Source organism: Notolepis coatsorum (assembly GCF_963971535.1).
Source record: "Notolepis coatsorum genome assembly, chromosome: 2".
NCBI lineage: Eukaryota > Metazoa > Chordata > Actinopteri > Aulopiformes > Paralepididae > Notolepis > Notolepis coatsorum.
The window spans coordinates 38,789,416-38,815,747 of NC_140166.1; the positions used below are offsets into that span (position 1 = coordinate 38,789,416).

The 26,332-nt window shown below is 45.8% G+C and overlaps 2 protein-coding genes across 2 annotated transcripts in view; both read right to left on the reverse strand.

Moving 5' to 3' along the window:
• Window positions 1–154: 154 nt before the first annotated feature.
• LOC311246630 (major facilitator superfamily domain-containing protein 10-like) lies at window positions 155–11,739 on the reverse strand. Its single transcript, XM_084336778.1, has 13 exons — window positions 11,626–11,739; window positions 10,809–11,000; window positions 10,130–10,226; window positions 9,819–9,922; window positions 9,215–9,373; window positions 8,385–8,573; window positions 8,052–8,151; window positions 7,829–7,940; window positions 5,614–5,722; window positions 5,407–5,497; window positions 4,148–4,195; window positions 2,543–2,632; window positions 155–815 (listed from the first exon to the last, which is right to left on the reverse strand). Exons 2-13 carry the CDS (start codon window positions 10,959–10,961, stop codon window positions 712–714), a joined length of 1,356 nt encoding a protein of 451 aa, XP_084192904.1. The 5' UTR covers window positions 10,962–11,000; window positions 11,626–11,739; the 3' UTR covers window positions 155–711.
• A 482-nt stretch (window positions 11,740–12,221) lies between these two features.
• The window catches only part of LOC311224167 (zinc finger protein 462-like), a 32,428-nt gene continuing 18,317 nt past the window's right edge, over window positions 12,222–26,332 (reverse strand). The window contains exons 9-11 of the mRNA XM_084309038.1: window positions 17,803–18,026; window positions 14,682–16,062; window positions 12,222–12,619 (exon numbers count right to left, since the gene is read on the reverse strand). Of these exons, the coding sequence (XP_084165164.1) occupies window positions 12,477–12,619; window positions 14,682–16,062; window positions 17,803–18,026 (1,748 nt within the window). The 3' untranslated portion in view covers window positions 12,222–12,476. The remainder of the gene's footprint in view (window positions 12,620–14,681; window positions 16,063–17,802; window positions 18,027–26,332) is intronic.

A 26,332-nucleotide genomic window follows, 5' to 3' on the forward strand; every position in this document is an offset into this window, starting at 1 on the left:
AGATAGCCTAGCTAGCCCACTCTTGCTAGCAGACGACGTCACCAGAACAGCTGGTGATGTTTACGTTGTGTTCGACTTGCACAGGGGAGACATTTTGACAGCGCCATCGTGTGGCGTGTAAGTGCTCAACACAAAACAAGACTGGCAAACAGGGGGTTATACAAATGAAAAGCTTGTTTAATAAAATGTTATAAATAATATTGAATACGTTTTTTCCCCCATTCATACCCGCCTTTCTTATAAACTGTACCTTTAGATAAAATAGACTGTATAAACAAAATGCACCTTGATATAATATAAAATACTGTAGTATAAAATGATATATGCCACACAAGCATAAAAAAAATAGCAGAAATAGCATAACCTTTGACCATGACCTGACAGTCCTAATGTGCAGTGGTCTAACATTACATGTGCAGGAAAAAAAGCATGTAAACTATGTGCACGCATTTGTCGCTGCTGAAATAATTTCACCTCCACCAGTCCCTCAATCAATTTCAGAAAGCACATAATCAACAGTCTTACACACAGCGACACCTGTATAAAATGATACACCTCCCCATTGTTTGTTTCTGACAAAGTACCATTTCAGTGCTTGCTTTCCAAGCAAAAGTAAACATTACTACGTTTAACGAAGCAGTACAAAACTAGAATGTCTCTGCAATCAGCATCTTTTATGGGACAACTCTTGAGTTGGTCTTTGTTTGCTGCTCATTCTTCCTTGAGCCTCCTGGCGGTGCTCAGTAAAGCCAGGGGAACGACGAATGAGGCTGAAGTGAGGAGGAAACAGGTCTCTGCTCCAGCTATCCAGTAAACTATGAAGGAAACACAATAGGAAATCATGAAAACAAGGAAAGATGATAGAGAAAAGATATCAAAAAATATGATTAAAGAAAGCATAGAGCAAAAAAATACATATACAATACATATACTAAATATAATAGTGCAAATACAAATAAGTGCAGGGGTTCAGATAGAAAGAAAATAAAGAAAAGTGCAGCAGATAAAAAAATAAGGCATAAAAGGACTAAAAGTAACGACCTAGGAGGCAGGCTCAGCTCTGGACTGGTCAAAGGCCAGGGAGAATAGATGAGTCTTTAGCTGGGACCTGAAAACCTCAAGAGTTAGAATTAGGGCTGACCTGATGTGAAAGGGGAGGCTATTCCACAGTTTAGGGGCGGTTATGGAAAAGGCTCTGTCCCCTCTGGTTTTGAGCCTAGACCTGGGCACATTTAGCAGCAGTTGGTCGGCTGACCTTAGGGCTCTGGATGGGGTGTGGAGAGCTCAGTCAGGTACTGTGGGGTCAGGCCATTTAGGGATTTAAAAACAGTTAAAAGTAGTTTAAAATCAATGCGGTGACGGACCGGGAGCCAGTGGAGTGAGGCCAGAACTGGGGTGATGTGCTCACGCTTTTTTGTGCTGGTGAGGAGTCGGGCATCCGCATTTTGGACGAGCTATAGGCGGCGGAGTGATGCCTGATCAATGCCAGCATAAAGAGCATTGCAGTAATCCAGCCGAGTTGTGATAAGGCGTGGATCAATCTCTCCAGGTTGCTCTGGGAGAGATAGGCCTTGGTCTTCGCTAGGGTTCTGAGAAACCCCACAGGTAAGAGGGGCCATAGAAGAGAGGAAGTCTCCTAGCTGCACAGAGAAACTGCGGTTGGTTAGGTAGGACTGAAACCAACTTAATGCTCCACCTGAGATGCCCACATACTGCTCTAGCCATGACAGTAGGATCCTGTGATCCATCGTATCGAAGGCGGCTGTGAGGTCTAGGAGCACCAGGATCGCAGGACTACCTGAGTCAGCGGCCAGGAGCAAATCATTTTGGACTCTCAGGAGTGCCGTTTCAGTGCTGTGAGATGTTTTGAAACCAGACTGGAATTTCTCATTGATGGTATTTATAGCAAGGAAAGATTGTAACTGGATATAGACTACTCTCTCAAGGACTTTGGACAGAAAAGGTAGTTGGGAGATGGGCCTGAAGTTGGAAAGAACAGAGGGGTAGACATTTTTATTTTTGATCAATGGTTGCACCACAGCATCCTTGACGGCAGCAGGGACACATCCAGAGCTGAGGCAGGTGTTAATCAACCACAAAATAATTGGGCCGATTGAAGATGACCTACCTAAAGACAACCTACCTGAGGATGACCTACCTGAAGACAACCTACCTGAGGACAACCTACCTGAGGATGACCTACCTGAAGACAACCTACCTGAGGATGACCTAACTGAAGACAACCTACCTGAGGATGACCTACCTGAAGACAACCTACCTGAGGATGACCTACCTGAAGACAACCTACCTGAGGATGACCTACCTGAAGACAACCTACCTGAGGATGACCTACCTGAAGACAACCTACCGGATGACCTACCTGAAGACAACCTACCTGAAGACAACCTACCTGAAGACAACCTACCTGAGGACGAACTACTGTACATGAGGATAACCTACCTGAAGACAACCTACCTGAGGACAACCTACTGTACATGAGGATAACCTACCTGAGGATGAACTACTGTACATGATAACCTACCTGAGGATGCTACGATGGGTCCAGACGCTCTGGCCAAGGCCCCTAGGCTACGCAAGATTCCCATGACAGTGCCTTTCTGATAGACCGAGCCTTAAGAGATAGGAGTTAAATGGAGAACAATTAGTTATAACGTACATACACTGATATACATGGATGGTTAGTGTTGTGAAGGATCAGATTAAACCGAATATATATATTTATTTATGGATATATATTTAATAGTATTTGTATATCGTTTGATATCCCCTGTATATTCCTTGTACAATATGCACTGAATATCCCTTTCGTCTACTAAACAGCCCATAATAGTTTCATTCTACCATTGGACGAGAACCTGGCGCCAGCAGCCATACCCCTAGGTTCAAGTTCAATCGTGCCGCCCAACATGTCGTGGCAAGCCCGGTTCCGCGTAGGAATACGTCTGGCGAAATACGAATGGTACTATTTGTTCACAGCGCATATATATATGGCGCAAGTAAAGTAGAACTTTCTTTTAGTCCATTAGTTCTTTACCCTCCAACCGAGTAACAGACGCGAAGCCTCACCCACGACGCACGTGTGGTGCAGTAAGGCCTACTTGGCCTCAGAATAGGCATTGAGATATCGTGTGGATTAATAGTTGAATTGTCATAGTTTGGCACTATACCGTCGAGTTGGACGTATTTCTATTAAGCTAATAATAGTCTATTATGTATGGTGCATCGTTCGGTTAGAGTTATAAAGTGAGCAGCACCCCCATCGTTCCTGACGTTATCTGGAGTCTTAACCAGGCTGGGCAGACCACTAGTGGTGCTTGCATCCGAGGAGCTCCGGGCCAGGACGAGGAGACCTGTACATTGGATTACTTGACCCGGACGACGGCGAGCCTTCCACGGCTTGGATTATGCTTTGGGTGCTTTGATTATTCCATGGATAACGGCCAACACTGCTGAGTGTTGGAACTACCCCCCGGAGAGGAGTCAAGGTGAGACGGCGCTCTACACCAGTGAGGTCGCCTCACGTCTCTCCGTTGTGGACCGGCAGCTACCGTCCACCAGAGGGTCCAGCTGTATTCATCTGCGGACCGAGGTTCTGTGGGCACCGTGTTCAAGACTTTGAATTCTCCCAAGAAATCGTCGGCCAGATGGGATACCGCCAGCGGCTCTTCTAACCCCCCCCTCCTACTGTCTTACAACCAGCGGGACCCCCCCCCCCCCCCTTAGTGTATCCAGCTATAATCATTTAAGTACCATCGCTATAGTTCCCTAAAGAACCGGGTTGTATACTTACTCCCTGCGTAACCAGAGATTGGACATTCAATGTTGATTTACCTACGAATACTCATTTGCCATACAAGTGCATTTCAAATCATAAGTGTCATCAAGTGAACGTTGTATATACCCTTTGCTATATAAAATATTCGATTTGTACATTTGTGTGGACTTCGTTTCATCAGGTGGGAAAGTGTTCATCATATCTATATCATGTACTGGATGGCCAGAAGTTAAAGTACAAGAGGTAGTGGTTTAATAATACCATACTTATCAATACAGTCAGGGAATTGTACCCCTCAGTTACAGTTAGTACATTTCTCTTGTGTTTAATGGTAATTTATGGGAGGCTTACCATGATCAGAAACCAATGTTGACAGACATGGAACTACAATTGCTGCAGCTATAATGAGAAAGAAAATAACATTTCAGCACTGAATACATGTTTCACAATTTACAATTTACAACAGTGAAACTAGCCAGCAGGGACACTGGTGAAGGCCAGTCCAAGCTAACTAAGATTTTGACTATGAATAAGATCTTTATTGATCCCCTTGGGGAAATTCAGGCATCATAGCAGCATGGGGGAGGGTACAGGTAGTAGAAGACCTGGCACAGCTGTATCTGATCAGGAGGTAAGGGACTATTTTGCATGTTGATGTTATGATGTTCATGCCGTTCTGTAGCTGTACTTTGTATACCTTGTGTAACTGTTTGCACGGCATTTGGTTGGGTACGGTCATTATTTAAGGGTTTCATTTCGACAAGGACAGACACAACCACAATGACATAATCGCAAGCAACTGCCCGCTGTGTTGTATGACGGTATTTTAGCTCATGTTAACTACTTTTCAATGGCCTGTCATTAGAGCAGGTTGGTACATATATTATGGTTAGGTGCCCTTGCTCAGGAGTAGTAGGTTAGGTGCCCTTGCTCAGGAGTAGTAGGTTAGGTGCCCTTGCTCAGGAGTAGTAGGTTAGGTGCCCTTGCTCAGGAGTAGTAGGTTAGTTGCCCTTGCTCAGGAGTAGTAGGTTAGGTGCCCTTGCTCAGGAGTAGGTTAGGTGCCCTTGCTCAGGAGTAGTAGGTTAGGTAATAATAATAATAGATTGGATTTTAAGAGAGAAGCGCCTTTCTCAGACTCAAGGACACTGTACAAGGAAAGGATGGAAAAAATAAGAAATAAAATTGAAAAAAATATAATAAAATACATAAAAGATCTGTGTATAGTAACAACAAGAAAAAACAAATAAGATAAGAGATAAAAAAATAAAAATAAAAAAGGAGGCAAGTTCTGTCCAATTGGATGAAGTGGTTGAAATTAACAAACAAACAAACAAAAAAAACAACGGAATCTGTGGCGGAATAGGTGCCCTTGCTCAGGAGTAGTAGGTTAGTTGCCATTGCTCAGGGGCCTCGTCAGTATTGGCACTGTCTGCACCAGGGATCGAACAAACAACCTCTGATAACCAGGCGGACTGCCTAACCAGCCTGCTGCCAGTAACAGGATCACTGTGATGATATAATGGTCATGTGACCTCTGACCTGTGGAGGGTTCATGTACCAACTGTACCAACATGTACTGTTCAGATAGACTTTGAGTGGAAAACACTCACCAAAGGAGTATAACAACAGGCCCATGTAAAGCATTTTCAAATTCCACGCCAGCCCAATGAGAATAAACGCTGGAATCAGTGCCATGATCGCCTGAAAGCAAGAAATAACATTCAATACAGAAAGCATTCATGCTACGGTATATATCATGTGTCATGATCAAAAAGGTGTCATTGTACAGCCATTCATCATGTGGTATTATTACCTACCATACGGACGGTCCTGATGTGATGTCCAGGTTTGATTCTGCGGGCATATCCCCCCTGGATGAGAGCCATGCTGATACCAATAAAGAAGAACATTTTCCCCTGCTGCATACTGTCGGGAAAGGAAAGTCATGCTGTAAAATCTACAATACAATAGTGTATATTATGTGACACGTTGCATCGATTTTAGCTGTATTGTTTGACCTTTTCTAACCGACAACATACCGGTAAACATTTTAAATGGGCCCCACGTTTATTTCCTGTTGCAATGTTTGTTAATATAGTCACCGACAGGAAAGAAACAGCCCATGCCGTTTCCCTAGCAACTGAGTTCTTCTGAAGTGATATTTTTGGTCAATAAATTATGTATATTCTGTCCTGGGTTTTTGTTATATTTTAATAAAGCATTGTCTGGGCTTTCATAATCTGACGAGTTCAGAATATAACGCTAAATATAAACTCAAATAAAGTTTGGAAAAGTTATTTCGGTCGATTATTCCTCCCTTTTAATAATACCAATTGTATATTGTTGGAAAGCCTGATTAGTTACCTTTACAATGAGGTACAACTTTTAAAGAGCATGCATTCGTGGAATGAGCAACACAGCTAACCGTGTGTGTAGCGGTATATTCTTCTGTTGGTATTCACTCTCGTTTTGAGTTGCTTGGTGGATTGGATGATTGCACTCTCCCACAGTAATAAGTACATGCCAGAGTGACCAATGCAACCATGTTGGCTGACTTGCGGCAAATCCTGGTTGAGGAATGGGATGCCATCCCACAGCAGTGTGTGACTAGGCTGATGACCAGCATGAGGAGGAGGTGCCAAGCTGTTGTGACTGCGTATGGATCTTCCACACGCTACTGAGGTTTGCCCTGAGTGGGAGGTTCGAAGGGTCAAAGTGGATACCAAACAAGGTAAAGACGACTTTGAACTGTTAAACAGTAATCCAGAACTATTTTATTGCACTGTAAAAAAATGTGATTTTATATGCCTGCACTTTGTGCTTATTTCATGTCTATTCTATTCTACTAAAACTGAATCAAACCATAAACAAAGTGGCCTGTTGGGATGTTAAATCCTAATGTTAAAAACTGTGATTTTATTTTAACTTTTATTTCTACGCCCCACTATCCGCTGGGTGCATACTATGACCTTTATCATGTTTTGTAACGGATTACAGAAATTCAAGAAGCCTATTGGAATGTGAAGTTACGATATGATTTTGATTAATATATCTGCATTATTTTATCCCACTTTATGCTTTGCTCTTGCTGCTTGTTTTACACGGATTTTATGTCCCTGTATGAAAGGTGCTATACAAATAAAGTTATTATTATTATTACTGAGGTCACGCGTCCCGGACAGTATAAAATTAATAAAGTGTAAAAATTGCCAATATGTGTTGTTTTTCCTTATTACTGTGGGAGTGCAATCATCCAATCCACCAAGCAACTCAAAACGAGAGTGAATACCAACAGAAGAATATTGCAGGGGATTTTGGCACATTCTTTTGGGCCGCTACACACACAGTTAGCTGTGTTGCTCATTCCAGGAATGCATAAAGGTGACTAATCAGGCTTTCCAACGATATAAACTACAATACCAATTGGTATTATTAAAGGGGAGGAATAATCAACTGAAATAACGTTTGCAAACCTCTTTTGAGGAGTTTAGTTGGTTAAACGTTGGTTAAACAAGGGGCGACAGTGGCTCGGGAGGTAGAGCAGTCGTCTGGCAATCCGGAGGTTCCCGGTTCGATTCCCACTCCTCCTGGGCAGCGTGTCGAGTCGATGTGTCCTTGAGCAAGACACTTAACCACTAATTGCTCCCGATAAGCAGGTTGGCACCTTGCATGGTTGCCTCCACCGTCGGTGTGTGAATGTGTGAGTGAATGGGTAAAATGTGAGTAACAATTTGTAAAGCGCTTTGGATAAAAGCGTTATATAAAAAAGCAGCCATAAACGTTACAGTGGCCTTTTTCCTATGTAACTTTGAAGGCAATTTATCTTCATATATTCAATGGAACACAGCTGGCTAGGGGAAGATATATAATAAATGAATTGCTAGAAAGCAGTTATTCTCTTCTTTCTAACAGTATGAAAAAACCCAAATGTGTTTGGGGGTCAGTGCGACTGAAAATGATAAGAGCAAACCACGTTATACTTTATTACTTATAGCTTATGAAGTAGCCACATCTCTGAGGACCATACTGTACCTTGTGAACTGGAAGCGTTGGTGAGTGAGAAAGCTCAGTGTGAACTCCAGGCCGGAGAACAAGAAGAGGTAGGTGAAGTAGACCAGGCCCAGCACTTTAAGCTTCTGCATTCCTGTTAAGTCATAGAAAGGCCAAAGTTCCTGACTTTACACCTATTCCCAAATGGATGATAACAACCGAGTTGTTTAACCGCTTTTGCAGATCAAAATCTGTGCCAACTCACTCTCTTTCGTGGGCGGCTCTTCCGTCCTGGTTACGGCGGAGAAGTGGAACAGAGCTAATGGGTTCAGCAGATCCCCTGAATCCTGGATGCCAGCGGAAGCCTAAAGAGGAGCAGAGGCCATAATCTCACTGACATTAGATGTCCTGTACTTGTCTTATAGATGATGCACAGCATACTACACAGAAATGTAATACCCTCCTAGAAATGTCCCACTTAAAAATTCCATACTTTTTACAATTTTCCCCAATCTTTCTCATTCGTGTGTGTGTGTGTGTTCCTTTATAAAAGCTCAAAAGTGGGAAGGTAGCAGTACATAGTGTGACCACAGCTAACCTTGTTGTCCTTGGTTATGGTCTCTGGCAGCATGAGCCAGATGAAGAGCAAGTCGGCAACACTGAAGGCCATGGCTAGCAGGGCTGGAGTTCGATAGAACACCTCCCCTTTACTCGAGTGGATGGCAAAGTAGGCCCCCATCAGCGGCCCCATGGTGAACCCCAAGGAGAAGGCAATGCCGATCATAGCCTGGCCACAACAAGATTATTAGAAATAAACAACATTAGAAGATATTTGATTAAGGACTTTATAATCACATTGTACTTTTAATGTTTTCCTTTCACTGCATGACAACCATCTGTTAATACATGTGAGGTCCTATTGTCATTGTGTGACTGTTGAGGTGTTGATAATATGCATTTGCACCGTTGTCACCAGTTCCTACATTCGTTGTATTTGGTGAATTAAAGGGGCACTTCACCAAAAAAACAATAATAATCTCACACACGTCCAAAAGCTCTAAACCGTTGTGCACAGATTCATTTAGTTTGACAGTTATTGAGAGTAAATGCGTTGTCATTGGGGGCACTCAATCCTTGTGTTTTAATAATAACAGCTCAATGAAATTATGAAATGAAATTTCTCATCTACATAATTTCATGGAGCTGTAATTAACACAACACAAGGATTCAATGTCCCCAATAACATCACTGGTGGCCATATTCAAACTAATAAACTGTCAAACTGTGCAAAACTGTTTAGAGTTTTTGGATTGTGTGTGGGATTATGTGCAAAATAAATCAACATTGTTCTTTGATGAAGTGCCCCATTAATGTTTCTGATTCACAATTCATATTAGGTGCACAGAAGACAGAATAATGTGTGCCTACCATCCCTCGGTTCCGTGCTTTGGGGCAGGGTAAATCGGCCACAATGGCGGTACACAGGCTGACGTTTCCCTTACAAATGCCCCCTATTACTCTGGACAAAAGGAACATGCTGAAGCTCCGGGAAGCAGCCCAGATCGCATAGGAGGACATCAGGCCCAGCTGAAAGACAAAGTGCTCAGTCAGAACCAAGCGAGTCAGAGCACTTTAGACTGGGGTGAGCGGTTCTGTTACACAAGCGGATTATGAAAAGTCCTAGTTTCTGTTTGTATGGCAATAGAAAGTGTTCAAATCGATAGTGAATAAAAATCCATTTAAATTGCAGCTCACAATCATTAATTTAATATTCGTACAATAGCATCATACTTAGTTTAAATTTACATTTTATCATTTAGCTGACACTTTTATCCAAAGCGACTTACAAGTTCTGTACGACAAGTCAGCAGGAAGGGTACAACTCTTAATGTATTCCCAATAATGATGCATTATACAAAGTTGTCACGCATTCCAATGTGTTTGAAGGAAGTGATTCATGCTCTAAGAAGCCCCAAGGCATTGGTGTAGCGAACAACGTCATATAATGAAGTGTCTGTAGTGCTGTACTTACTGTAGTGAGGATGAGTAGTGGCCTTCTGCCATGTTGATCTGATGCAGCCCCTGTTAAAGGGGATGCCAGGAACTGTAGCAGAGAAAAGAGCGATCCAATCAGACCTGAAAAATAGATCAAGGGAGTATCGAAATCAAACTGAAGGCTTGGCATGGTTTTCCAAATTCTTTGCATTATTAAGATTATGTAATCTGTTGTAATTTCACTGTCACACGACAAAGGGTTGACCCTTTCACAACCACACTACAGAAGGTTAACCCTTTCACTACCACACTACAGATGGTTAAATTAGATCTGTGAGTTTGCATTACCCCCAAAGAGGACATTGTTGTACTTTGTTTCCATGGGGACACCAACAGCTTCCCTGAACCAGTCCACAATGCTTTGCAGGGACTGATATACAACGTCCTGTCCAATAAGAATCACACAGAGAACTTCAAAGGGACAAAATCACATTAGGCAAAAATATGAAGATCAGATTAGTGAAGAAGAGTAATTTCAGCATGAGTCAGCACTGCAGCATGCACTGGGTTGGTCGTTCAGTTTCAGTATTTTGTTGGAAAGGTCTGTCCATACAAACAATGCATCCCTTGTCAAAAAGAAACTGTGCTTCAACTGCATTCAAGTTCAATTAAATTCAACCAAAATAATCTCATCCTTTCACACGATGGACCTGGTTTAAACAATGCACAATTTTTTTTAAACCACATTATTCACATAGCTTCTTTTTCATCTACAAATCAAACTGAACTATCTGGAACTTTCTTACACCAGATACCAACATAAATAACCCCCCAAATAAAGCAGTTTAAACCTCATATGTATATGTTGTCTGCAAATCAGAATGAAAATATGTTTCCATTGCTATCTTTTATTTATTTATTAATTTTCGTTGGTTTTATCTTTGGGGCCACCCATTTGTTTAGATTGGACCTTTAATGCATATTATATGCTGTAATAGTTAAAGTAATGTCCTGAATGAAGACTAACCCCGGTCTGTCCATAGTGGTCCAGGATGGAGGGCAGCAGAGGTAGAATCAGGGTAAAGCCCAGCAGATCCAGCAGCAGGCTGACGAACACAATGTTGATGACTCTTGAAGAGGAAGGACCCGCATCCTCTTGAGATGCCTTCTCACTTGACATTCCTCCAACCTAAATACTGGGTTTAGCTTATTTTGTTTCCTATAAGAATGTAACAAAGTAAGAGCAAACATACACAAATAAATTGTGCCCATTTAATATTATTCCATCACATTGCATGGCTCCTCAATACAGTATTGTTACACAATGATTGACATAGGAATATCGAATATAATGATGAAAATCCTGCAGGAAGTGGTCGAATTAAGGCTATTTCAAAACTAGAAAATCATTACTTACATATAAAATGATGTGAGCCAGTGACATGAATTGTTTACATGACAGGCAACGTTACTTGTTCTTAAAACTACAGCCTTTCAAAAAAAAAAAAAAAAAAAAGCAACAACGCTGCTCAAGGAAGCAGGGGACATATCAATCCTGTAATGCTCAAAGTTTGAGTCTGCCTCTCCCACTTACAAGCGAATATGCCGATCTCCAATCGTGTCGCTATTGAAAAGAGATTCAAGAAACACTGATACATCCTTATTGCATTGAAATACTCTGAGTCTACATTGTCATTGGCTATCCTAGTCCAGATATATGTACATGATTATGATTGAGTCTACCTTCAGAGCTATTGCTCAATATAGACAATCACTAAAGTTTTGGCTCAATTCCAGCCCAACTATAAAAGCACATATTAAGAGGAAATAAATGGTCTACTTACAGCAATGCCAAATATCTGTAAATGTGCGTATAGCTACCGCTGAGGTTGCGGAGCATAGAACTATAAACTCACATCCGATTCAAACAGCGCTCTCGCCCAATAGGGGATATCTGCAGAGCCGCAAGCCCAACGTCTGGGCGGGGCTTCGGGGCCTGTACTCGGTTTGAGGCGGGACTTCGGGGCTTGTACTCGGTTTGAGGCGGGTCTTCGGGGCTTGTACTCGGTTTGACTGTACAAGCCCCGAAGCACCGCCCAGACGTTGGGCTTGCGGCTCTGCATATACCCTACTCCTCTCGCCAGTCAATGATTTGGACCAGGAAGCGGTGTCCCGTTTCATTAGATGACAAGTATGTGACGTATGCACACAGAAGAGAATCCTCCTCCCGTGTGTTTATTATAAACTGTTTAAGGTATGCATATGTTTTCCCTTCCTGCTCTGACAAACGTATTCCCGTGGTTAATTTTTTTTTTATATAGCAATGCTGCATCACTGATCTACAAACAATACCCGAATACAATGTTTTAATGTAACACTAAATACGTCTCACAAATTGAACAAGTGTTTGATATAAAACTTTATTACAAAGGATTTCAGATATAATAAAACATGTAAAACTAATACCACCTACAAACAGTTATACACAGCAGAAGCCTCATCCAAGTTGAACAAATAACTCGATGACAGTTATTGTTATGTTCTATGTAAAATGGACCACAATGGAAACAAGCCAATGGCTTTATTGTGTCCCATCCATTTGACCGGCGCTCGACATTGTCGTTTCAAAATGTTGTGTCAATAAAATATTCAATCAATCAATTCAATCAAAAAAAGACAATAACAATTATCAAGTTTACATTCCATGTCTCATAACATGACGCTCCAGGTCGGTACGATTGACGAAGCTTCGTCCACAGAACTTGCAGGCAAACAACTTGTCACTGCTGGTCAGCGGGCTGAGGACAATGGGCACCTCCTCCATGACAGCCAAGGCATCTGTAGGACAAGGAAGCGGTTAGATTTGGGTGCAGTGCAGGTTGCCTAACCCTTTCACTGCCACACTACCAAAGGGTTAACCCTTTCACTGTGACAATACAGAATGTTAACCATTTCACTGCCACACTACAGAAGGTTACCCCTTTCACTACCATACTACAGACGGTTAACCATTTGTAGTGTGGTAGTGAAAGGTTAACCGTCTGTAGTGTGGTAGTGAAAGGGCTAAGGCAGTAACAACTTCCTGCATGTCACACCGTTTTCCTCATGCGTTTAGTTTGAATGAGCTACCGATTTCACCATCTCATTTCAAGCCTAGCTCAATACCGCAAGACATTAGGGACTCAAGATCCATTTCCATTTTCCAATCCACCTCTTTCCCACTGTCATCTCGTAATCCGTAACTAGTCATTTTGTTTGTAAAAGCAAATAGTCAAGTCCATAAATATTTCGACATTGACACAACTTTGACTCTGTACACCACCACAATGAACTTGAAATGAAACAATCAAGATGTGCTAAGCACAGACTTTCAGCTTTAATGTGAGGGTATTTACATCCAAATCAAGTGACAGTGTAGGAATTAGTTACATGCACAAAAGGGACCAAAAGTAATTGGACAAACTACCAATCATAAATCAAATAGTCACTTTTAATATTTGGTTGCAAATCCTTTGCAGTCAATGACAGCCTGAGGTCTGGAACCCATAGACACTGAGTTTCATCCGTGGTGATGCTCTGCCAGGCCTCTACTGCAACCGTCTTCAGTTCCTACTTGGGCATTTTCCCTTCAGTTTTGTCTTTAGCAAGTGAAATGCATGCTCAATTGGATTCAGGTCAGGTGATTGATTTGGCCATTGCATAACATTCCACTTAAAAAAAACGTTGGTTGTCATTGTCTATCTGCACAGTGAAGCACCGTCCAATGAGTTCTGAAGCATTTGGCATATGAGCAGATACTATTGCCCGAAACACTTCATAATTAATCCTGCTACTTTTGTCAGCAGTCAGATCATCAATAAATACAAATGAACCAGTTCCATTGGCAGCCATACATGCCCACGTCATAACACTACCACCACCATGCTTCACTGGTGGGGTGGTATGCTTTGGATCATGAGCAGTTCCTTTCCTTCTCCATACTCTTCTCTTCCCATCATTCTGGTACAAGTTGACCTTTGTCTCATCTGTCCATAGGCTGTACAGACTTATTTAAATAATAAATAAATAAAATTAACCTTTTTAGATGTTTCTTTTGGCAAACTCTAATCTGATCTTCCTGTTTTTTGAGGTTCACCGATGGTTTACATCTTGTGGTGAACTCTCTGTATTCACTCTGGTGAAGTCTTCTCTTGAATGTTGACTTTGACGCAGATACGCCTACCTACCTTCTGGAGTGTTCTTGATCTGGCCAACTGTTGTGAAGGGGTTTTTCTTCACCAGGGAAATAATTCTTCTGTCATCCACCACAGTTGTTTTCCATGATCTTCCAGCTCTTTTGGTGTTGCTGAGCTCACCAGTGCATTCGTTCTTTTTAAGAATGTACCAAATAGTTGATTTGGCCACACCTAATGTTTTTGATCGATTTTTTCAGCCTAATGATGGCTTGCTTCACTGATAGTGACAGCTCTTTGGACCTCTATTGAGAGTTGACAGCAATAAGATTCCAAATGCAAATACCACACTTGAAATTAACTAGAGACCTTTTATCCGCTCCTTGTAAATTAAATAATGAGGGAATAACACACACCTGGCCTGAGCAACCAATTGTCCAATTACTTTTGCTCCCTTAAAAGGGAGGAGTCACATATAGAAATTGTTGCAATTCCTACACTGTTCACCTGATTTGGATGTAAATACCCCCAAATAAAAACTGAAAGTCTGCACTTTTGATTGTTTCATTTCAAACCCATTGTGGTGGTGTACAGAGCCTACATTTTGAAAATTGTGTTGATGTCCAAATATTTATGGACCGACTGTACATATATATGCCCCCCCCCCCCCCACACACACACTCAAAGGGGCCACAGTAAAACTGAAATTACTAATGCGTTGTTTTTACCTTCGGGTGCTGACAGACTGTCAGTCGTCCTCATAATCTCCTCCCCCTTGTGTTTATGAGTCTCATTGTGGTTGATATTTTCTTCATGGATCTTCTCATCGACCCTTTCCTGCTCTTCCTCTTTGACTTCGGGAGAATCGTCCACTTTCCCTGGCATGTTTCTGCCCCTACTACTGCTGTGCATCTTCCCCCTGCCATATTCAATCTGAAGTACTGGCATCGCCCTGTAATGGTCCACGAGTTCGCCGTTGTTCTCTCCACGCACTAGGTCCTCCTCACGGCGTGTGAATGAAACAGCAGAGCTCTTTTCATCTTGCTCTTCACAGTGTCCACCACTGTGTTTATCGGTTAGCCCTGGTCTCTTTGCAGTGGAACAGTCTTGGGTGCCAGTGTTCTTTGATAACCCCTGGTTGTACTTCTCCGTGTGTTGCTGCATCACTTCCATCTCCATGGGTCCGTGTCCATCTTGCAGGTTGTGGGGTAAGGGAATGTCCTCGTCTTTGTCCGGCTGTTTGGAGTCTTCCATCCCGGCCTCAGCATCCCGCTCCACCACAATGCCGACTGCAGTATCCTGGGCTTGTCTCCGATATGGCCGACTGAACCGTGCCGCTCTGGCCGCCGCATCGTGATCCGCCGAGCTCGTCTCGTCCGCCTCCTGCCATCGTTGAGAAGCACCACTTCGTTCTACCATGTTCTCCTTCCCGTCTTCTGGGTTCTGCTGGCCTCGATTCTCAGCCGTCTCGTTCCGCTCACTCTGAAGCGGTTCATCTTCATGATCCGATTGGTCCTCCTTGCAATTGATATCTTCTCCATTCCCATCCCGGCCCTCTTGTCTTTCTGTGCTCTCCATCTCATCCTCCAGCTGCTCTTCAGAGTTCTCCACTTGTGTATCACGCTCTAGCTTCTGATCTGCAACATTGTTCCGTTGCTCAGTGGTGCTCTTGTTGTCCTGCACCGGTACAGCAGTAGTCTCCTTTACCTGGTCTCCTGCTCGGATGTTCTCTAGTGTGTCCTCCTGCTCTTGTTTCCAATACGGTTCATCACTCTGCTCTGCAATGTTTTCCCCAAGGTCGGATTGTCGTTGTCCTTGGTTCTCATGCGAGACAACGTTCTGCACTACAATGTCCTCCTCACGAGAGACATTGTCCTGCGTTACAATGTCCTCCTCATTTTCCCCGTCTACCATGTTGTCTTCCTGACCATCTTGGTTGTCATGAGAGACACCGTACCCCGTGCCGTACTTTGTGATCTCTTCTTCGTGCTCGGGCATCTCATGTTTGATGTTTGATTTGATTTCTTCATCTTCCTCAGCCACCTTACCACCCCTGGTGTCCAGCTGGTCGAGGTTGATTTGTCCAACTAACTCATGATTCCTCATGACCTAAAGGGGTGGGGAGAGAAAAAGGGAAATCAAACTATGTTGACTACATGCGAGTATGGGTCCGTGAGTATGGGTACAACAAATGTACGTATGGTAGTGTGCCTATAGGTACATCATGGATGTGTTGTGTGGTAGAGTGGGTATGTAGGTATCGTTATTTTAGGTGCTGCACAAACCAATCTCGTTGTACTGTATTGTGCAATGACAATAAAGCTTTCTATTTCTACTCTACTCGCTATGTGGTCTTGGTACAGCAGTGGTTTTACTTTTGGTTTGGGAACAGAGGGTGGTTCCATTGGCGAGCCCCTACATGGTCAAGCAGATATAGAATGGTGAACTTTGACATAAAATACTCATCTTTATTTCCCCCTTTCAGGCCAATTAATTTGATCAATGATTGGAGAAGGTTCTTAGACTTCAAATATGCATTATTTGACAAGAAACAAAAGCATCCTTACCATTGATTATAAAACATGATAATATATTTGTATATCTTTTCTGTCAGTCCCAGGTTGAGAACCACTGCTGTACAGCATACAGAAGCTCCATGGGTAGAGCATAGCACTGTGTGTGAACGCAGTAACTTGAAGAGCCTTCATTCAAATCTTTTCAAATTTGTGGTCCACATTAGTGACCCCTAGAGGAAGAATCCTGTTGATTTTGGCTCTAGTGCCACCATCAGGCTAAACTTAAAATATCCTGATCCAGTAGTCATAGTCATCTCCTTGTGCACAACAGCATGCCATAAGGACCTATGACGTGTTGTCATTTAGATACCAAAACATGTGACTGCCAGGTCCAATCAAATTTCAGAAAAATGCATGGCAAAGAGGAGGTGACGTGTTACTTGTGAACAGACTATCCGATTTGCACCAACCTTGACAAATATGTTTGTCTTACAATAGCAAAGAGGCCTGTGAAGTTATTCTCACAACACTAAAATCCTAAATGGCCACCGACGGCAAATGTCCACTTTTTCTTTATATCTCAATACCATTGTAAATGAGGACAAACAAGTGAGGAGAACAAGGCACCACTTATACAGCTCCACCTAAACCTGTGTAAATCTCAGTGTGATTTGGAAACTAAAGACATTCTTCTGGTGATGTGTTGGGAGGATACCACTTTTTAGGGAATGGACTGATACCACTTTCTCACTGCCGATACAGATCCCTGTAAGTATCGGTCGATACTGAGTACCGATCCCATCCATTGCTTTTACTGAACAGTATAGACTTGGGACGATCAGTTTGTGGTCAATGGACAAATAATATTGGGATATAATTAATTGTTCTCCATTAGAGAGATCTAACCTGCTTGTGTAGAAAATGCAGCATTGCAACATGCTTTAAAGTACATCAGATCTACCAACAATAATAATAAAAACGTGATGAATAAAACAGGTGTATATATATATATTTTATACACCCGTTTTATTTATCACATTTTAATTATTATTGGTAGATCTGATGTACTTTAATTTTATCATGTGCTTACTTTTTAATTCATGATGCGGACATAGTTGGTGAACGACTGAGAAACTGTCATTGTCTGTCTTTTTTATAATCTGTATTTGTCTATTGTGTGAGCTATGAGATACTTTATTTATCCCCCAAGTATCTATCTATATATCTTTGATTTCTGCCACGATAAGAATCGGATTTTAGTATCCGGGCAATTCTCCAATAGCGATATCCGATTTTAGCCTAATACCGCGAGGATATCAAGAGACGCACTCACCTGATGCTTATCACACAGATGTGCCTCCAACTCGCTCAGCTGAGTGCAGTCGAAGTAGCACAGCCGGCACTTGTATGGTTTGACGTCGTCGTGCTTCAGTAAGTGCGAACGCAGGTTCTCGTCGCTGGCGCTCGTGAAAGTGCACTTGTGGCAGCGGAAGACGATGCCCTGGAGGTAGCGTGACAGCTTCGGGCGCCGCACCTCTATCGGCGCCATGCGTTCCTCTGAAATGATGAGGAAACCTGGCATCAGACAACGGCGTGGGGTGGTGGAATGAGTGAGAGGTTGTGGTGGAAGGACATCTGGCTTCTTCCCTTCTTCCCACATTCTCTTTGGATCAAATAACAAACTCAGCAAGGCCAACGGCTTCTCTGTTACAGTAAGTGACAATATTGTCACAAGGAAAGATGAAATTACCTACCTGGGTTCCATCCTAGAGGCAAATCTTTCCTGTGACAAAATGGCAACCAATGTGTAACTGAGGGGTACAATTCCCTGACTGTATTGAATAAGTATGGTATCATTAAACCACTACTGAGTTATGTACATTACTACTGGCCATACAGTACACATGTATATGAGATGAACACCCACACAATAACACGGCTTAACAAGAAAGTACTGTTTATAATATTTATTAGAAGAGCACCAAGATTATCTTACATTTATTAAGATTGAGAGTTGCGCTTGTAAGGCGAAGAATGTGCATGAATAGGTCAAGAGCGTAAGTCCATGAGCATATTACAAAGGGGATAATTAATACCACCTGTAGCATAAGAATTATATATGGTACACTAGTAGGTCAGCTGGAGATACTAGGGGGGTTCCCTCCGGTTGTAATCCAGCAGGGGAGAGGATTTGTCGGTAGCAAAAGTCTGGATCAACGAGGAATAAGGAGACTCGAGGTACAGGAGACAGTGCAATAATCCCTTGATCCGTAGACAAAGCAACAGCTATTCTCCGGTGTGCAGTGCCGCATGGGTGAAAGCTAGCCAGCCTCAGAGTCCTAGAGGCGGGCTCGACGGTGCTCCTCACAGGGTAAATCCCACACGGTAGTGGGGGTAGACGATTCTCTGCTCCAACAGCCACAGGACCAAAGCAATATAATCCAGCCGAAAAGGGCTCTGTAGTCGTCGGTGTAGGTTATCCAGTGTACATATCCACACGGTTCTCGTCTAGGGCTCCTCGGATGACGGCACAAGGTTAGGCCGCCCAGCCTGGATAAGCACACTAGCTCGGTACGATGAAACGTTGGTAATGCTGGTCACTGTAGAACGGTAGCCGCACGATACACTATACATAATAGACTATTACTTAATAATAGAATAGGTCGAACTCGACGATACAGCGTTAAACTCTGACACTTCAGCTATCAATTCGCACGCGGTCTCAAGGCTCTATTTCGGGGCAAAACGGGCCCCCTTCACAGCACGTTGTATCGTGGTGTGAGGCTTCAACTTATTGGTTAACTAACTGCTGTATTCACCTGCAACGTATTTATACGTAAGGTGAATAATCTAGTACCAGCCTTATTTCTGTCTCATATTACTGCGCAAAACAGGGCATGTACAGACATGTCTTAGCGGTGACTTTGAACTAGACATTGGGGGGTATGGCCGTGGCGCCTAGGGGGTCGCTGTCCAATAGGAGAACGAATATTATGGTCTGGCCTGTACTAGGTAAAGGGATATTCCGTGTATATGTACAAAGAATATACAAGGGATATCAGACGATATACAAATACTATACAATATATCTCAAGTAATAAATATATATATTCGGTTTAATCTGACCCTTTGTAACAGCCGCCTCCTAATTAGTCTGCACCTAATTAGATAAGCAGAGACAGATTAACCGCACTGTCCACTACTCAATGTCCGTTGTGAGGAGTAGGGCAATTCACAAAGTCAGGGGGTCATGGTCGTCATCAAGAGAGTCGGGGAGCCTTGGCAACTCTATCAGCCTCGCCACGGGTCGGGTGTATGTCCGCCCCTGGACGAGCACTTCTGCCGCTCTGACCTTTCCGTCGGCACCAGTGATCACTTTGCTTACGCGGCCGGCCGGCCAGCCACATAGCTCGGGGTAGTGACTGGTCGATAATCATGACGACTGTGCCCTCCGTCAAATTGTCTCTTTCTTTTACCCATTTCTGGCGGGTCTGTAGAGACGGTAGATAGTGGAGGAGGAAACTGTTCCAAAACTTGTCAGCCAATACTTGACTGTACCTCCACATTCTTCGGCCGTTCGCTTCTTCAGGTCTGTACACTGTCTGTGGGAGCGCGGGGTCCAGCCGCCCCATCAAGAGAGTGTTGGGGGTGACTGGGTCGACATCTGCTACATCACTTGAGACGTAACCGAGGGGCTTTGAGTTCAATACTCCCTCGATCTCCGTGAGGACTTCTAACGCCACGGTCTGGGCCCCAAGCACGGCGTACAGGGCTGTCTTTATTGAACGTACTTCTCGTTCCCAAGTTCCCCCGAAGTGAGGTGCATTCGGGGGGTTAAACTGGAAATCAATCTGAGAGGGAGCGAGGTGGGTCTTAAGTTCTGGGCCCATAGCTTGGAAGCTCTCTCTCAGCTCTCTTTCTCCGCCTTTGAAGTTTGTCCCGTGATCAGACAATAATATAGACGGTTTTCCTTTCCGCAATGTGAATCTCCGGAAGGCCATAAGGAATGAGTCCGTACTCATGGTTGGAAGGAGTTCTATGTGTATCGCTCGGGTGGTCATGCATTTGAATACAATACCCCACCGCTTCTCCGTCCCTCTTCCTTTCTTCACATACAGCGGGCCGAAACAGTCCATACCGGTGGAGTGAAAGGGCTTGTCGCCGAGTCGGAGGCGACAGGGGGGTAGGTCAGCCATCCGGGGTATACTGGGCTGTGCTCGCCACTTGCGACAGTCTAGACAGGTTCGCTGGAAGCGTCGTACCGCTTCTCTTCCTTGCAGTATCCAATAGCGACGTCTGATCTCAGCGAAGACTCTCTCTGCCCCGGCGTGGTGCACGTCCTCGTCGTATTTCTTTATGATGAGCTCTGTGACCTTGTGTCGGCTGTTTAAGACTATCGGGAACTTGACGTCATCCGTTAAGTCTGGGGCCCTCCTCAGACGACCACCCACTCTGATGAGATTATGGGCGTCGCTCTCAGGGGCCAAGTGGAGCAGTCTGCTGTCTGACGGGACTGGCTTTGATCCCTGCAGACAGTCTAGCTCGTCGGGGAACGAGTCTCTTTGGGCTCGCTGTAGCAGAAGGAGTTCTGCTTCTTCGTAGTTAGCTGCATTAATGTCAGTAGTGGACGGAACCTCAGGGTGGTGCCACAGGAATGTCTTTAACTGCGCACTCTCAAGGGTGGGGCAGTCGTCTATGTTGGGATCTGTGGGGACTAGTGTGTGTGTCAACCCACAGAACATAGATTTCTTCTTCTCTGCCTCCTCTTCACTCGCCTCCCGTGGGGTGGGTGTAGGCCACTCTTCTTCCGGGAGCTTGAGGAACTCGGGACCGTCACTATAGAGATTGTGACGTGTGAGGTCATCCAGGGACATTCCCCGTGTGATGACGTCGGCTGGGTTCTGCTTTGTGTCCACATACCTCCAGCATGCTGCTTCTGTTAAATCTTGGATCTCTGTGATTCTGACTCCCACGAAGACCTTGTATCTACACGAATCGGACTGGATCCATGCGAGTACGGTCATGGAGTCTGACCACAGGATTGTTCTTTGCACCGGGATGGTGAGTTCACGTTGGATTAACGTGGCGAGTTGCGCTCCTACTAGGGCTGCGCAGAGCTCTAGACGCGGGATAGATTGTTGCTTGCGGGGGGCTATTCTTGAGCGAGCCAGGATGAAGGCAGTATGTATTTCTCCTCCCTCCTCTCGGGCCCGCAAGTAGGCCACCGAACCGTAGGCTACTTCGGAGGCGTCGCTGAAGACGTGCAGGTCCATCCGACATGTCTCCGGCCTCACTGTGGGTGGGAAGTAGCTGCGGCGTATGTTGACACCTGGGAGCGAGCTGAGTTCTGTCTCCCACTCTCTCCATGTGGAAGCAAGGTGGTCGGGTATGGGGTCGTCCCAGCCCTGGTCCTTGTCCCATAGCGCTCGTACGATCATCTTTGCCCTGGTGGTGTAAGGTAGAATACATCCCAACGGGTCATATTGTCTGGCGAGTGTTCTGTATACACTCCGTCTTGTGGTCGGTAGTGAAATCGACCTTCCCTGCTCCTTGGTCAGGGGTGTGTGTCTATAATGAAGCGAGTCTGTTTTGAAGCGCCAGACTAGTCCTAATGTCATTTCTTGGGCTTCTCCTGGGATGGTCGCCATCCAGGTCTCGCTGCTTGCTGCCTTGTCCTCTGGGGAGAGGCTGCGCAATACTTGAGGGTCGCTGCTGGCCCACTGCCGGAGATCAAAGCCGCCTTTGATCAGAGAGGCGCGGAGCTTGAGTAGGAGGGTCTCGGCTTCTTCTGGCGTCGAGACGCTTTGCAGACAGTTGTCCACGTAGAAACTATTTCCTACACTTTGTCGGACCTCTTCATCAGCTGCTGGGTCCTCTGCGACGTGTTTTTGCAGTGCGAACGTAGCACAGCATGGGCTGCATGTGGTTCCGAAAGGGAGGACTTCCCATTGATAGATGGATGGTTGCTCATCCCCGATCCTCTCTCTCCATAAGAACCGCAGCAGGGGCTTGTCCTCTTCCACTAGTCGCACCTGCAGGAACATCCCTTTGATGTCGCCGCTGATGGCCACCTTGTTCTGGCGGAAACGTAGCAACACGCCTAGTAGAGAGGGGCCGAGTGTTGGGCCGGGCAAGAGCTCTTTATTCAGATTTTGTGATCCGATCTGGTAGCTGCAGTTAAACACAATACGATCCTTGCCGTTGTGGTGGACTTTGTGGTGCGGCACGTACCATGATTCGGTCGTCTGATCGGCCTCTTTAATGTCAATTCTCTTTATGTGTCCCGCTGTGATTAGCTTGTCAATCTCAGCGCGGTACACAGTAGCTTGAGCGGGGTCTCTGGCTAGGCGCCGCTCTGTGTTCGATAGATACCGCTCCGTCGCTTCTTTTGGGGCGTGGAAGGTAGGCATACCCTCTCGCCTCAGGAGTGGAGTTGCGTATCTCATCACTCCGTTGACTTTGACTCTCTTTGTCCCCTGCTCGAGGAGGGCTATGGCATAAATGTCTTCCTTGGAACGAATGTGTTTCTTTTCGTTCTTAAAGGGCATTGTCTCTAGTGTCCATAGCCTCTCGACGTGCTGTAAGAGGGCGGTGTCTTCTTCTGTCACTCTGGAGTGGAGGCAGCGAGTGGCTGCTGTTCGGTTGAGAGACCTGGAGAGGGGGCCTTGTAGTGTCCATCCTAGGTGGGTCTCGACTGCTGCTGGACAGCCTCTGGGCCCAGTGTGGACCCGGTCCATCGGGACGATGAGGTGTGCGTGGTCGGATCCTATCAGCAGGGTCGGGGTGGCGCCGTCTATGAGCGGTATAGGTAGTTGACGCAGGTGCACGTATTTGTCCATCAGCTTGGCGATGGGGTAGGTGTACCGCGACAGGCCTATGTCTTGGCTGGTGAAAGCGTTAGTGATCCGATACCGTCTCTCTGGCTGCCCGCTTGCTGCGATAGTGAAGGAGACGTTCTCACCCTTGATCGTCTTCAGGTCTCTTCTTATAGTCCGAATCGTCATCGTTTCTTCGCTCCCCCGCAGCCCCAGCTGGGCCGCAGCGGACGCGAGGAGAAGGGTCTTTTCTGACCCATCGTCAAGGACAGCGTAGGTGTCCATGACCTTGTCCTCGTAGCTCAATGTTACGCGGACCACCTTCAAGAGCACCCGGGCGCCCCCGCTGCTGGCGGGGTCAATGTACATAACACTTGCCTTTGTGCTGCTTGAGGGTGCAGGCTTTCTTCTGTTACTGTCATGTAAAACGTCCAAGTGGGCTCCGTCACACCGACTACACCTCTTCTTTAAGCGGCACTCGGCTGCCATGTGACTGCGCGCACAGCGGTAACAGCGGCGGTTGGACTTTATCCATTGACTCACCTCGTCGGCGGTCATCTTCTTGAACGTGTCACAGTGTGACAGCCAGTGTTCCTTTTCGCAGTACTGGCATACAATCTTCCACTTCTCTTTCGTCGAGGGGGTGCTGTGGTTCTTGTTACGCGGTACTGATTCGGCTTGGTGCATGACGGTCACCAGCCTGCGGTTATCGTTTGGTCTCCTAGGTCCCTCTCTGGAGCTTGGTACGCTCCGCACGAACGTATCCAGTCGTAGGCTGCTGACTTCTCTCGCCAGGAAGTCGGCCAGGTCTAGGAGGGATGGCTCGGGACCGTTGGGATCACGGTGGTCTCTTTGCCGCCTGAAGCGCTCTTGTCGGGCGGGCGGAAGCTTCTCTAATATTCTTTTAACATTAGAGTTCGCGTACAGTTCGTGCCTACCCTTTTCCTTTTGTGCCCCCAGCATCCCTACCAGGGATTGTACCTTGATAGAGAGGTCATCTAATGAGCGATTGTCTGTGGCTGGGGGTAGACGGTCAATATTCCTTATCTCTTGTATTACGTAGTCCCATATGCGTCCATAACGTTGGTCGAGGGCTACTAGAGCCGCGGTGTATGGGGTACTTGAGTTGGAATATGCCAGCGCTATATTATGCGCTCTGGGCACCTTCAGGTGCTTGAGTAGGATAGCATACTTGTACGTCTCATCGGGGACATCGGACATCATTGTCTCTAAGCACATTCGTAGCTCTGTGTACTGTGCTCTGTCCTCGTGTGTGAAGTCCGGGAACGTCGGTGTGCCAAGGTACGATGCCATGGATGGCTGGCACATCGGTGAGCGTTGGGGGAGAGGCCTCCTAGGCGAGTCTCCCCTTCCGTGTCGTTGTGGGCTGGTACCTGGTGGGTACCAAGGCCCGGGTACCCAGGTGCTGTTCCTCGGGGCTGGTCGTGCGTCAAACTCACCCTTGAGTTGAGTCGGGGGTCTGTAACGCAGGGCCTCGGGGGTAAAGTCTGGGCTGTACTGGACCTCCTGGTCCTGTGGAGTACGATGCTGCTGTTGGGCTTGACTTTCCTCCTCTTCCTCTTCTTCTTCCTCTGCCAGGTCTTCTAGATCCTGTAATCGTCTATTTAGTCTCTCAGCGGCGTAGGCCGGTTCTTCCCTGTTGCTGGGTCTCGCATGGACCGGTCGGGGAGGGGGTTCGGAGACGTGTATAGGCTCTTTCTGTTGGCCGGGCTCCGGGTCGCTTGATCGGGTAGGGGAGGGTGCCCTAGACCCTTGTCTTGACGAGGCCCTGGAGCTCCGTGCGGAGGGAGGGGGGGTTGCCCTGGCTATCAGTTGCTCCATTATCTGCGCTTGTAATCGGTCGCGCTCGGCTTCGCGCTTGATGTGAGCGAGGTCGCGCTCTGCTTCGCGCTGGGCTTGGGCTGCGTCGCGCTGTGCATTGGCGGCTTCGCGCTGTGCATCGGCGGCGGCGCGCTGGGCTTCGGCGCGGTCTCTTTCAATATTCTCTTCCGTCTGGAGGCGTCTGGTCTCCAGGCGTATGCGGTCGTCTTCACTCCTTTGCTGTGCCTGGAAGCGCTCTCGCTGGGTCGCAGAGTGTTCGCGTTCACTAAGGGCTTGCGCTTGGAGTTGCGCGTGGAAGCGTTCTCTTTGGTCTGCAGATTGTTCGCGCTCACTCAGTTGTTGAGCCTGCAGGCGGTCTCTTTCCATGGTAGAGTGTTCGCGCTCACTTTGGTGTTGCGCGCGGAGGCGCTCTTGTTCCATGGAAGAATGTTCGCGCTCGCTAAGCGTCTGTGCTTGGAGTCGATCGCGTTCAGTGGAGGCTGCCAGGGTGGCGATAAATGCGTGCGCCAGCATCTTGTCCGCCTCGCTGGGGGAAGATACTGATGGAGGTGATCGGCTTCTGGCAGTGCTCGTTGGAGATCCGTTCTCCTGTCGCGCTCCGAGGAGGTCCATCTCCTGGGTGCGCGTCTCTTCTGGTGGTGGGTCGGGTTCCGTCCCTGGAGCGCTTTCTTTATCCTGGAGCTCTCCGGGGACTATCCCGTTGACGTTGGCGGGGGGTAAAGTCATGTCATGTCCCTCCTGGTCCCCCCCGTGAGCTTGGTCAGTTACGTTAGAACCCACTAGGGTCTCTACTGGCAGGGTCGCCTGGTCGGTAGGGTTTGACATACTTTTACTATCCGCTTTTTCCGCGTTTAACGTCTGTATAAAGCTAGGTAGTAGACTGGCAGCGTAGTCCTCTAGGTAAGGAGGTGGCTGCCGTCTGCGCTGCGGGCGATCTAGCTTAGGAGAACCGTTTGTGGAGTGTTCATCGCTGGCCATGTCAATATTAATATTATATTAATATTACGCTAATTACCCTCCGGCTCGAAGGACCAATTGTAACTGAGGGGTACAATTCCCTGACTGTATTGAATAAGTATGGTATCATTAAACCACTACTGAGTTATGTACATTACTACTGGCCATACAGTACACATGTATATGAGATGAACACCCACACAATAACACGGCTTAACAAGAAAGTACTGTTTATAATATTTATTAGAA

Excerpts from the sequence above, each read along its gene's own strand:
- LOC311246630 (XM_084336778.1), bottom strand. The coding sequence starts at position 10,961 with ATGTCAAGTGAGAAGGCATCTCAAGAGGATGCGGGTCCTTCCTCTTCA. Across the intron at positions 10,227-10,808 it reads ACCACTATGGACAGACCGGG|GACGTTGTATATCAGTCCCT; the intron begins GTTAGTCTTCAT and ends CTTATTGGACAG. Across the intron at positions 5,723-7,828 it reads CAACGCTTCCAGTTCACAAG|TATGCAGCAGGGGAAAATGT; the intron begins GTACAGTATGGT and ends CTTTCCCGACAG.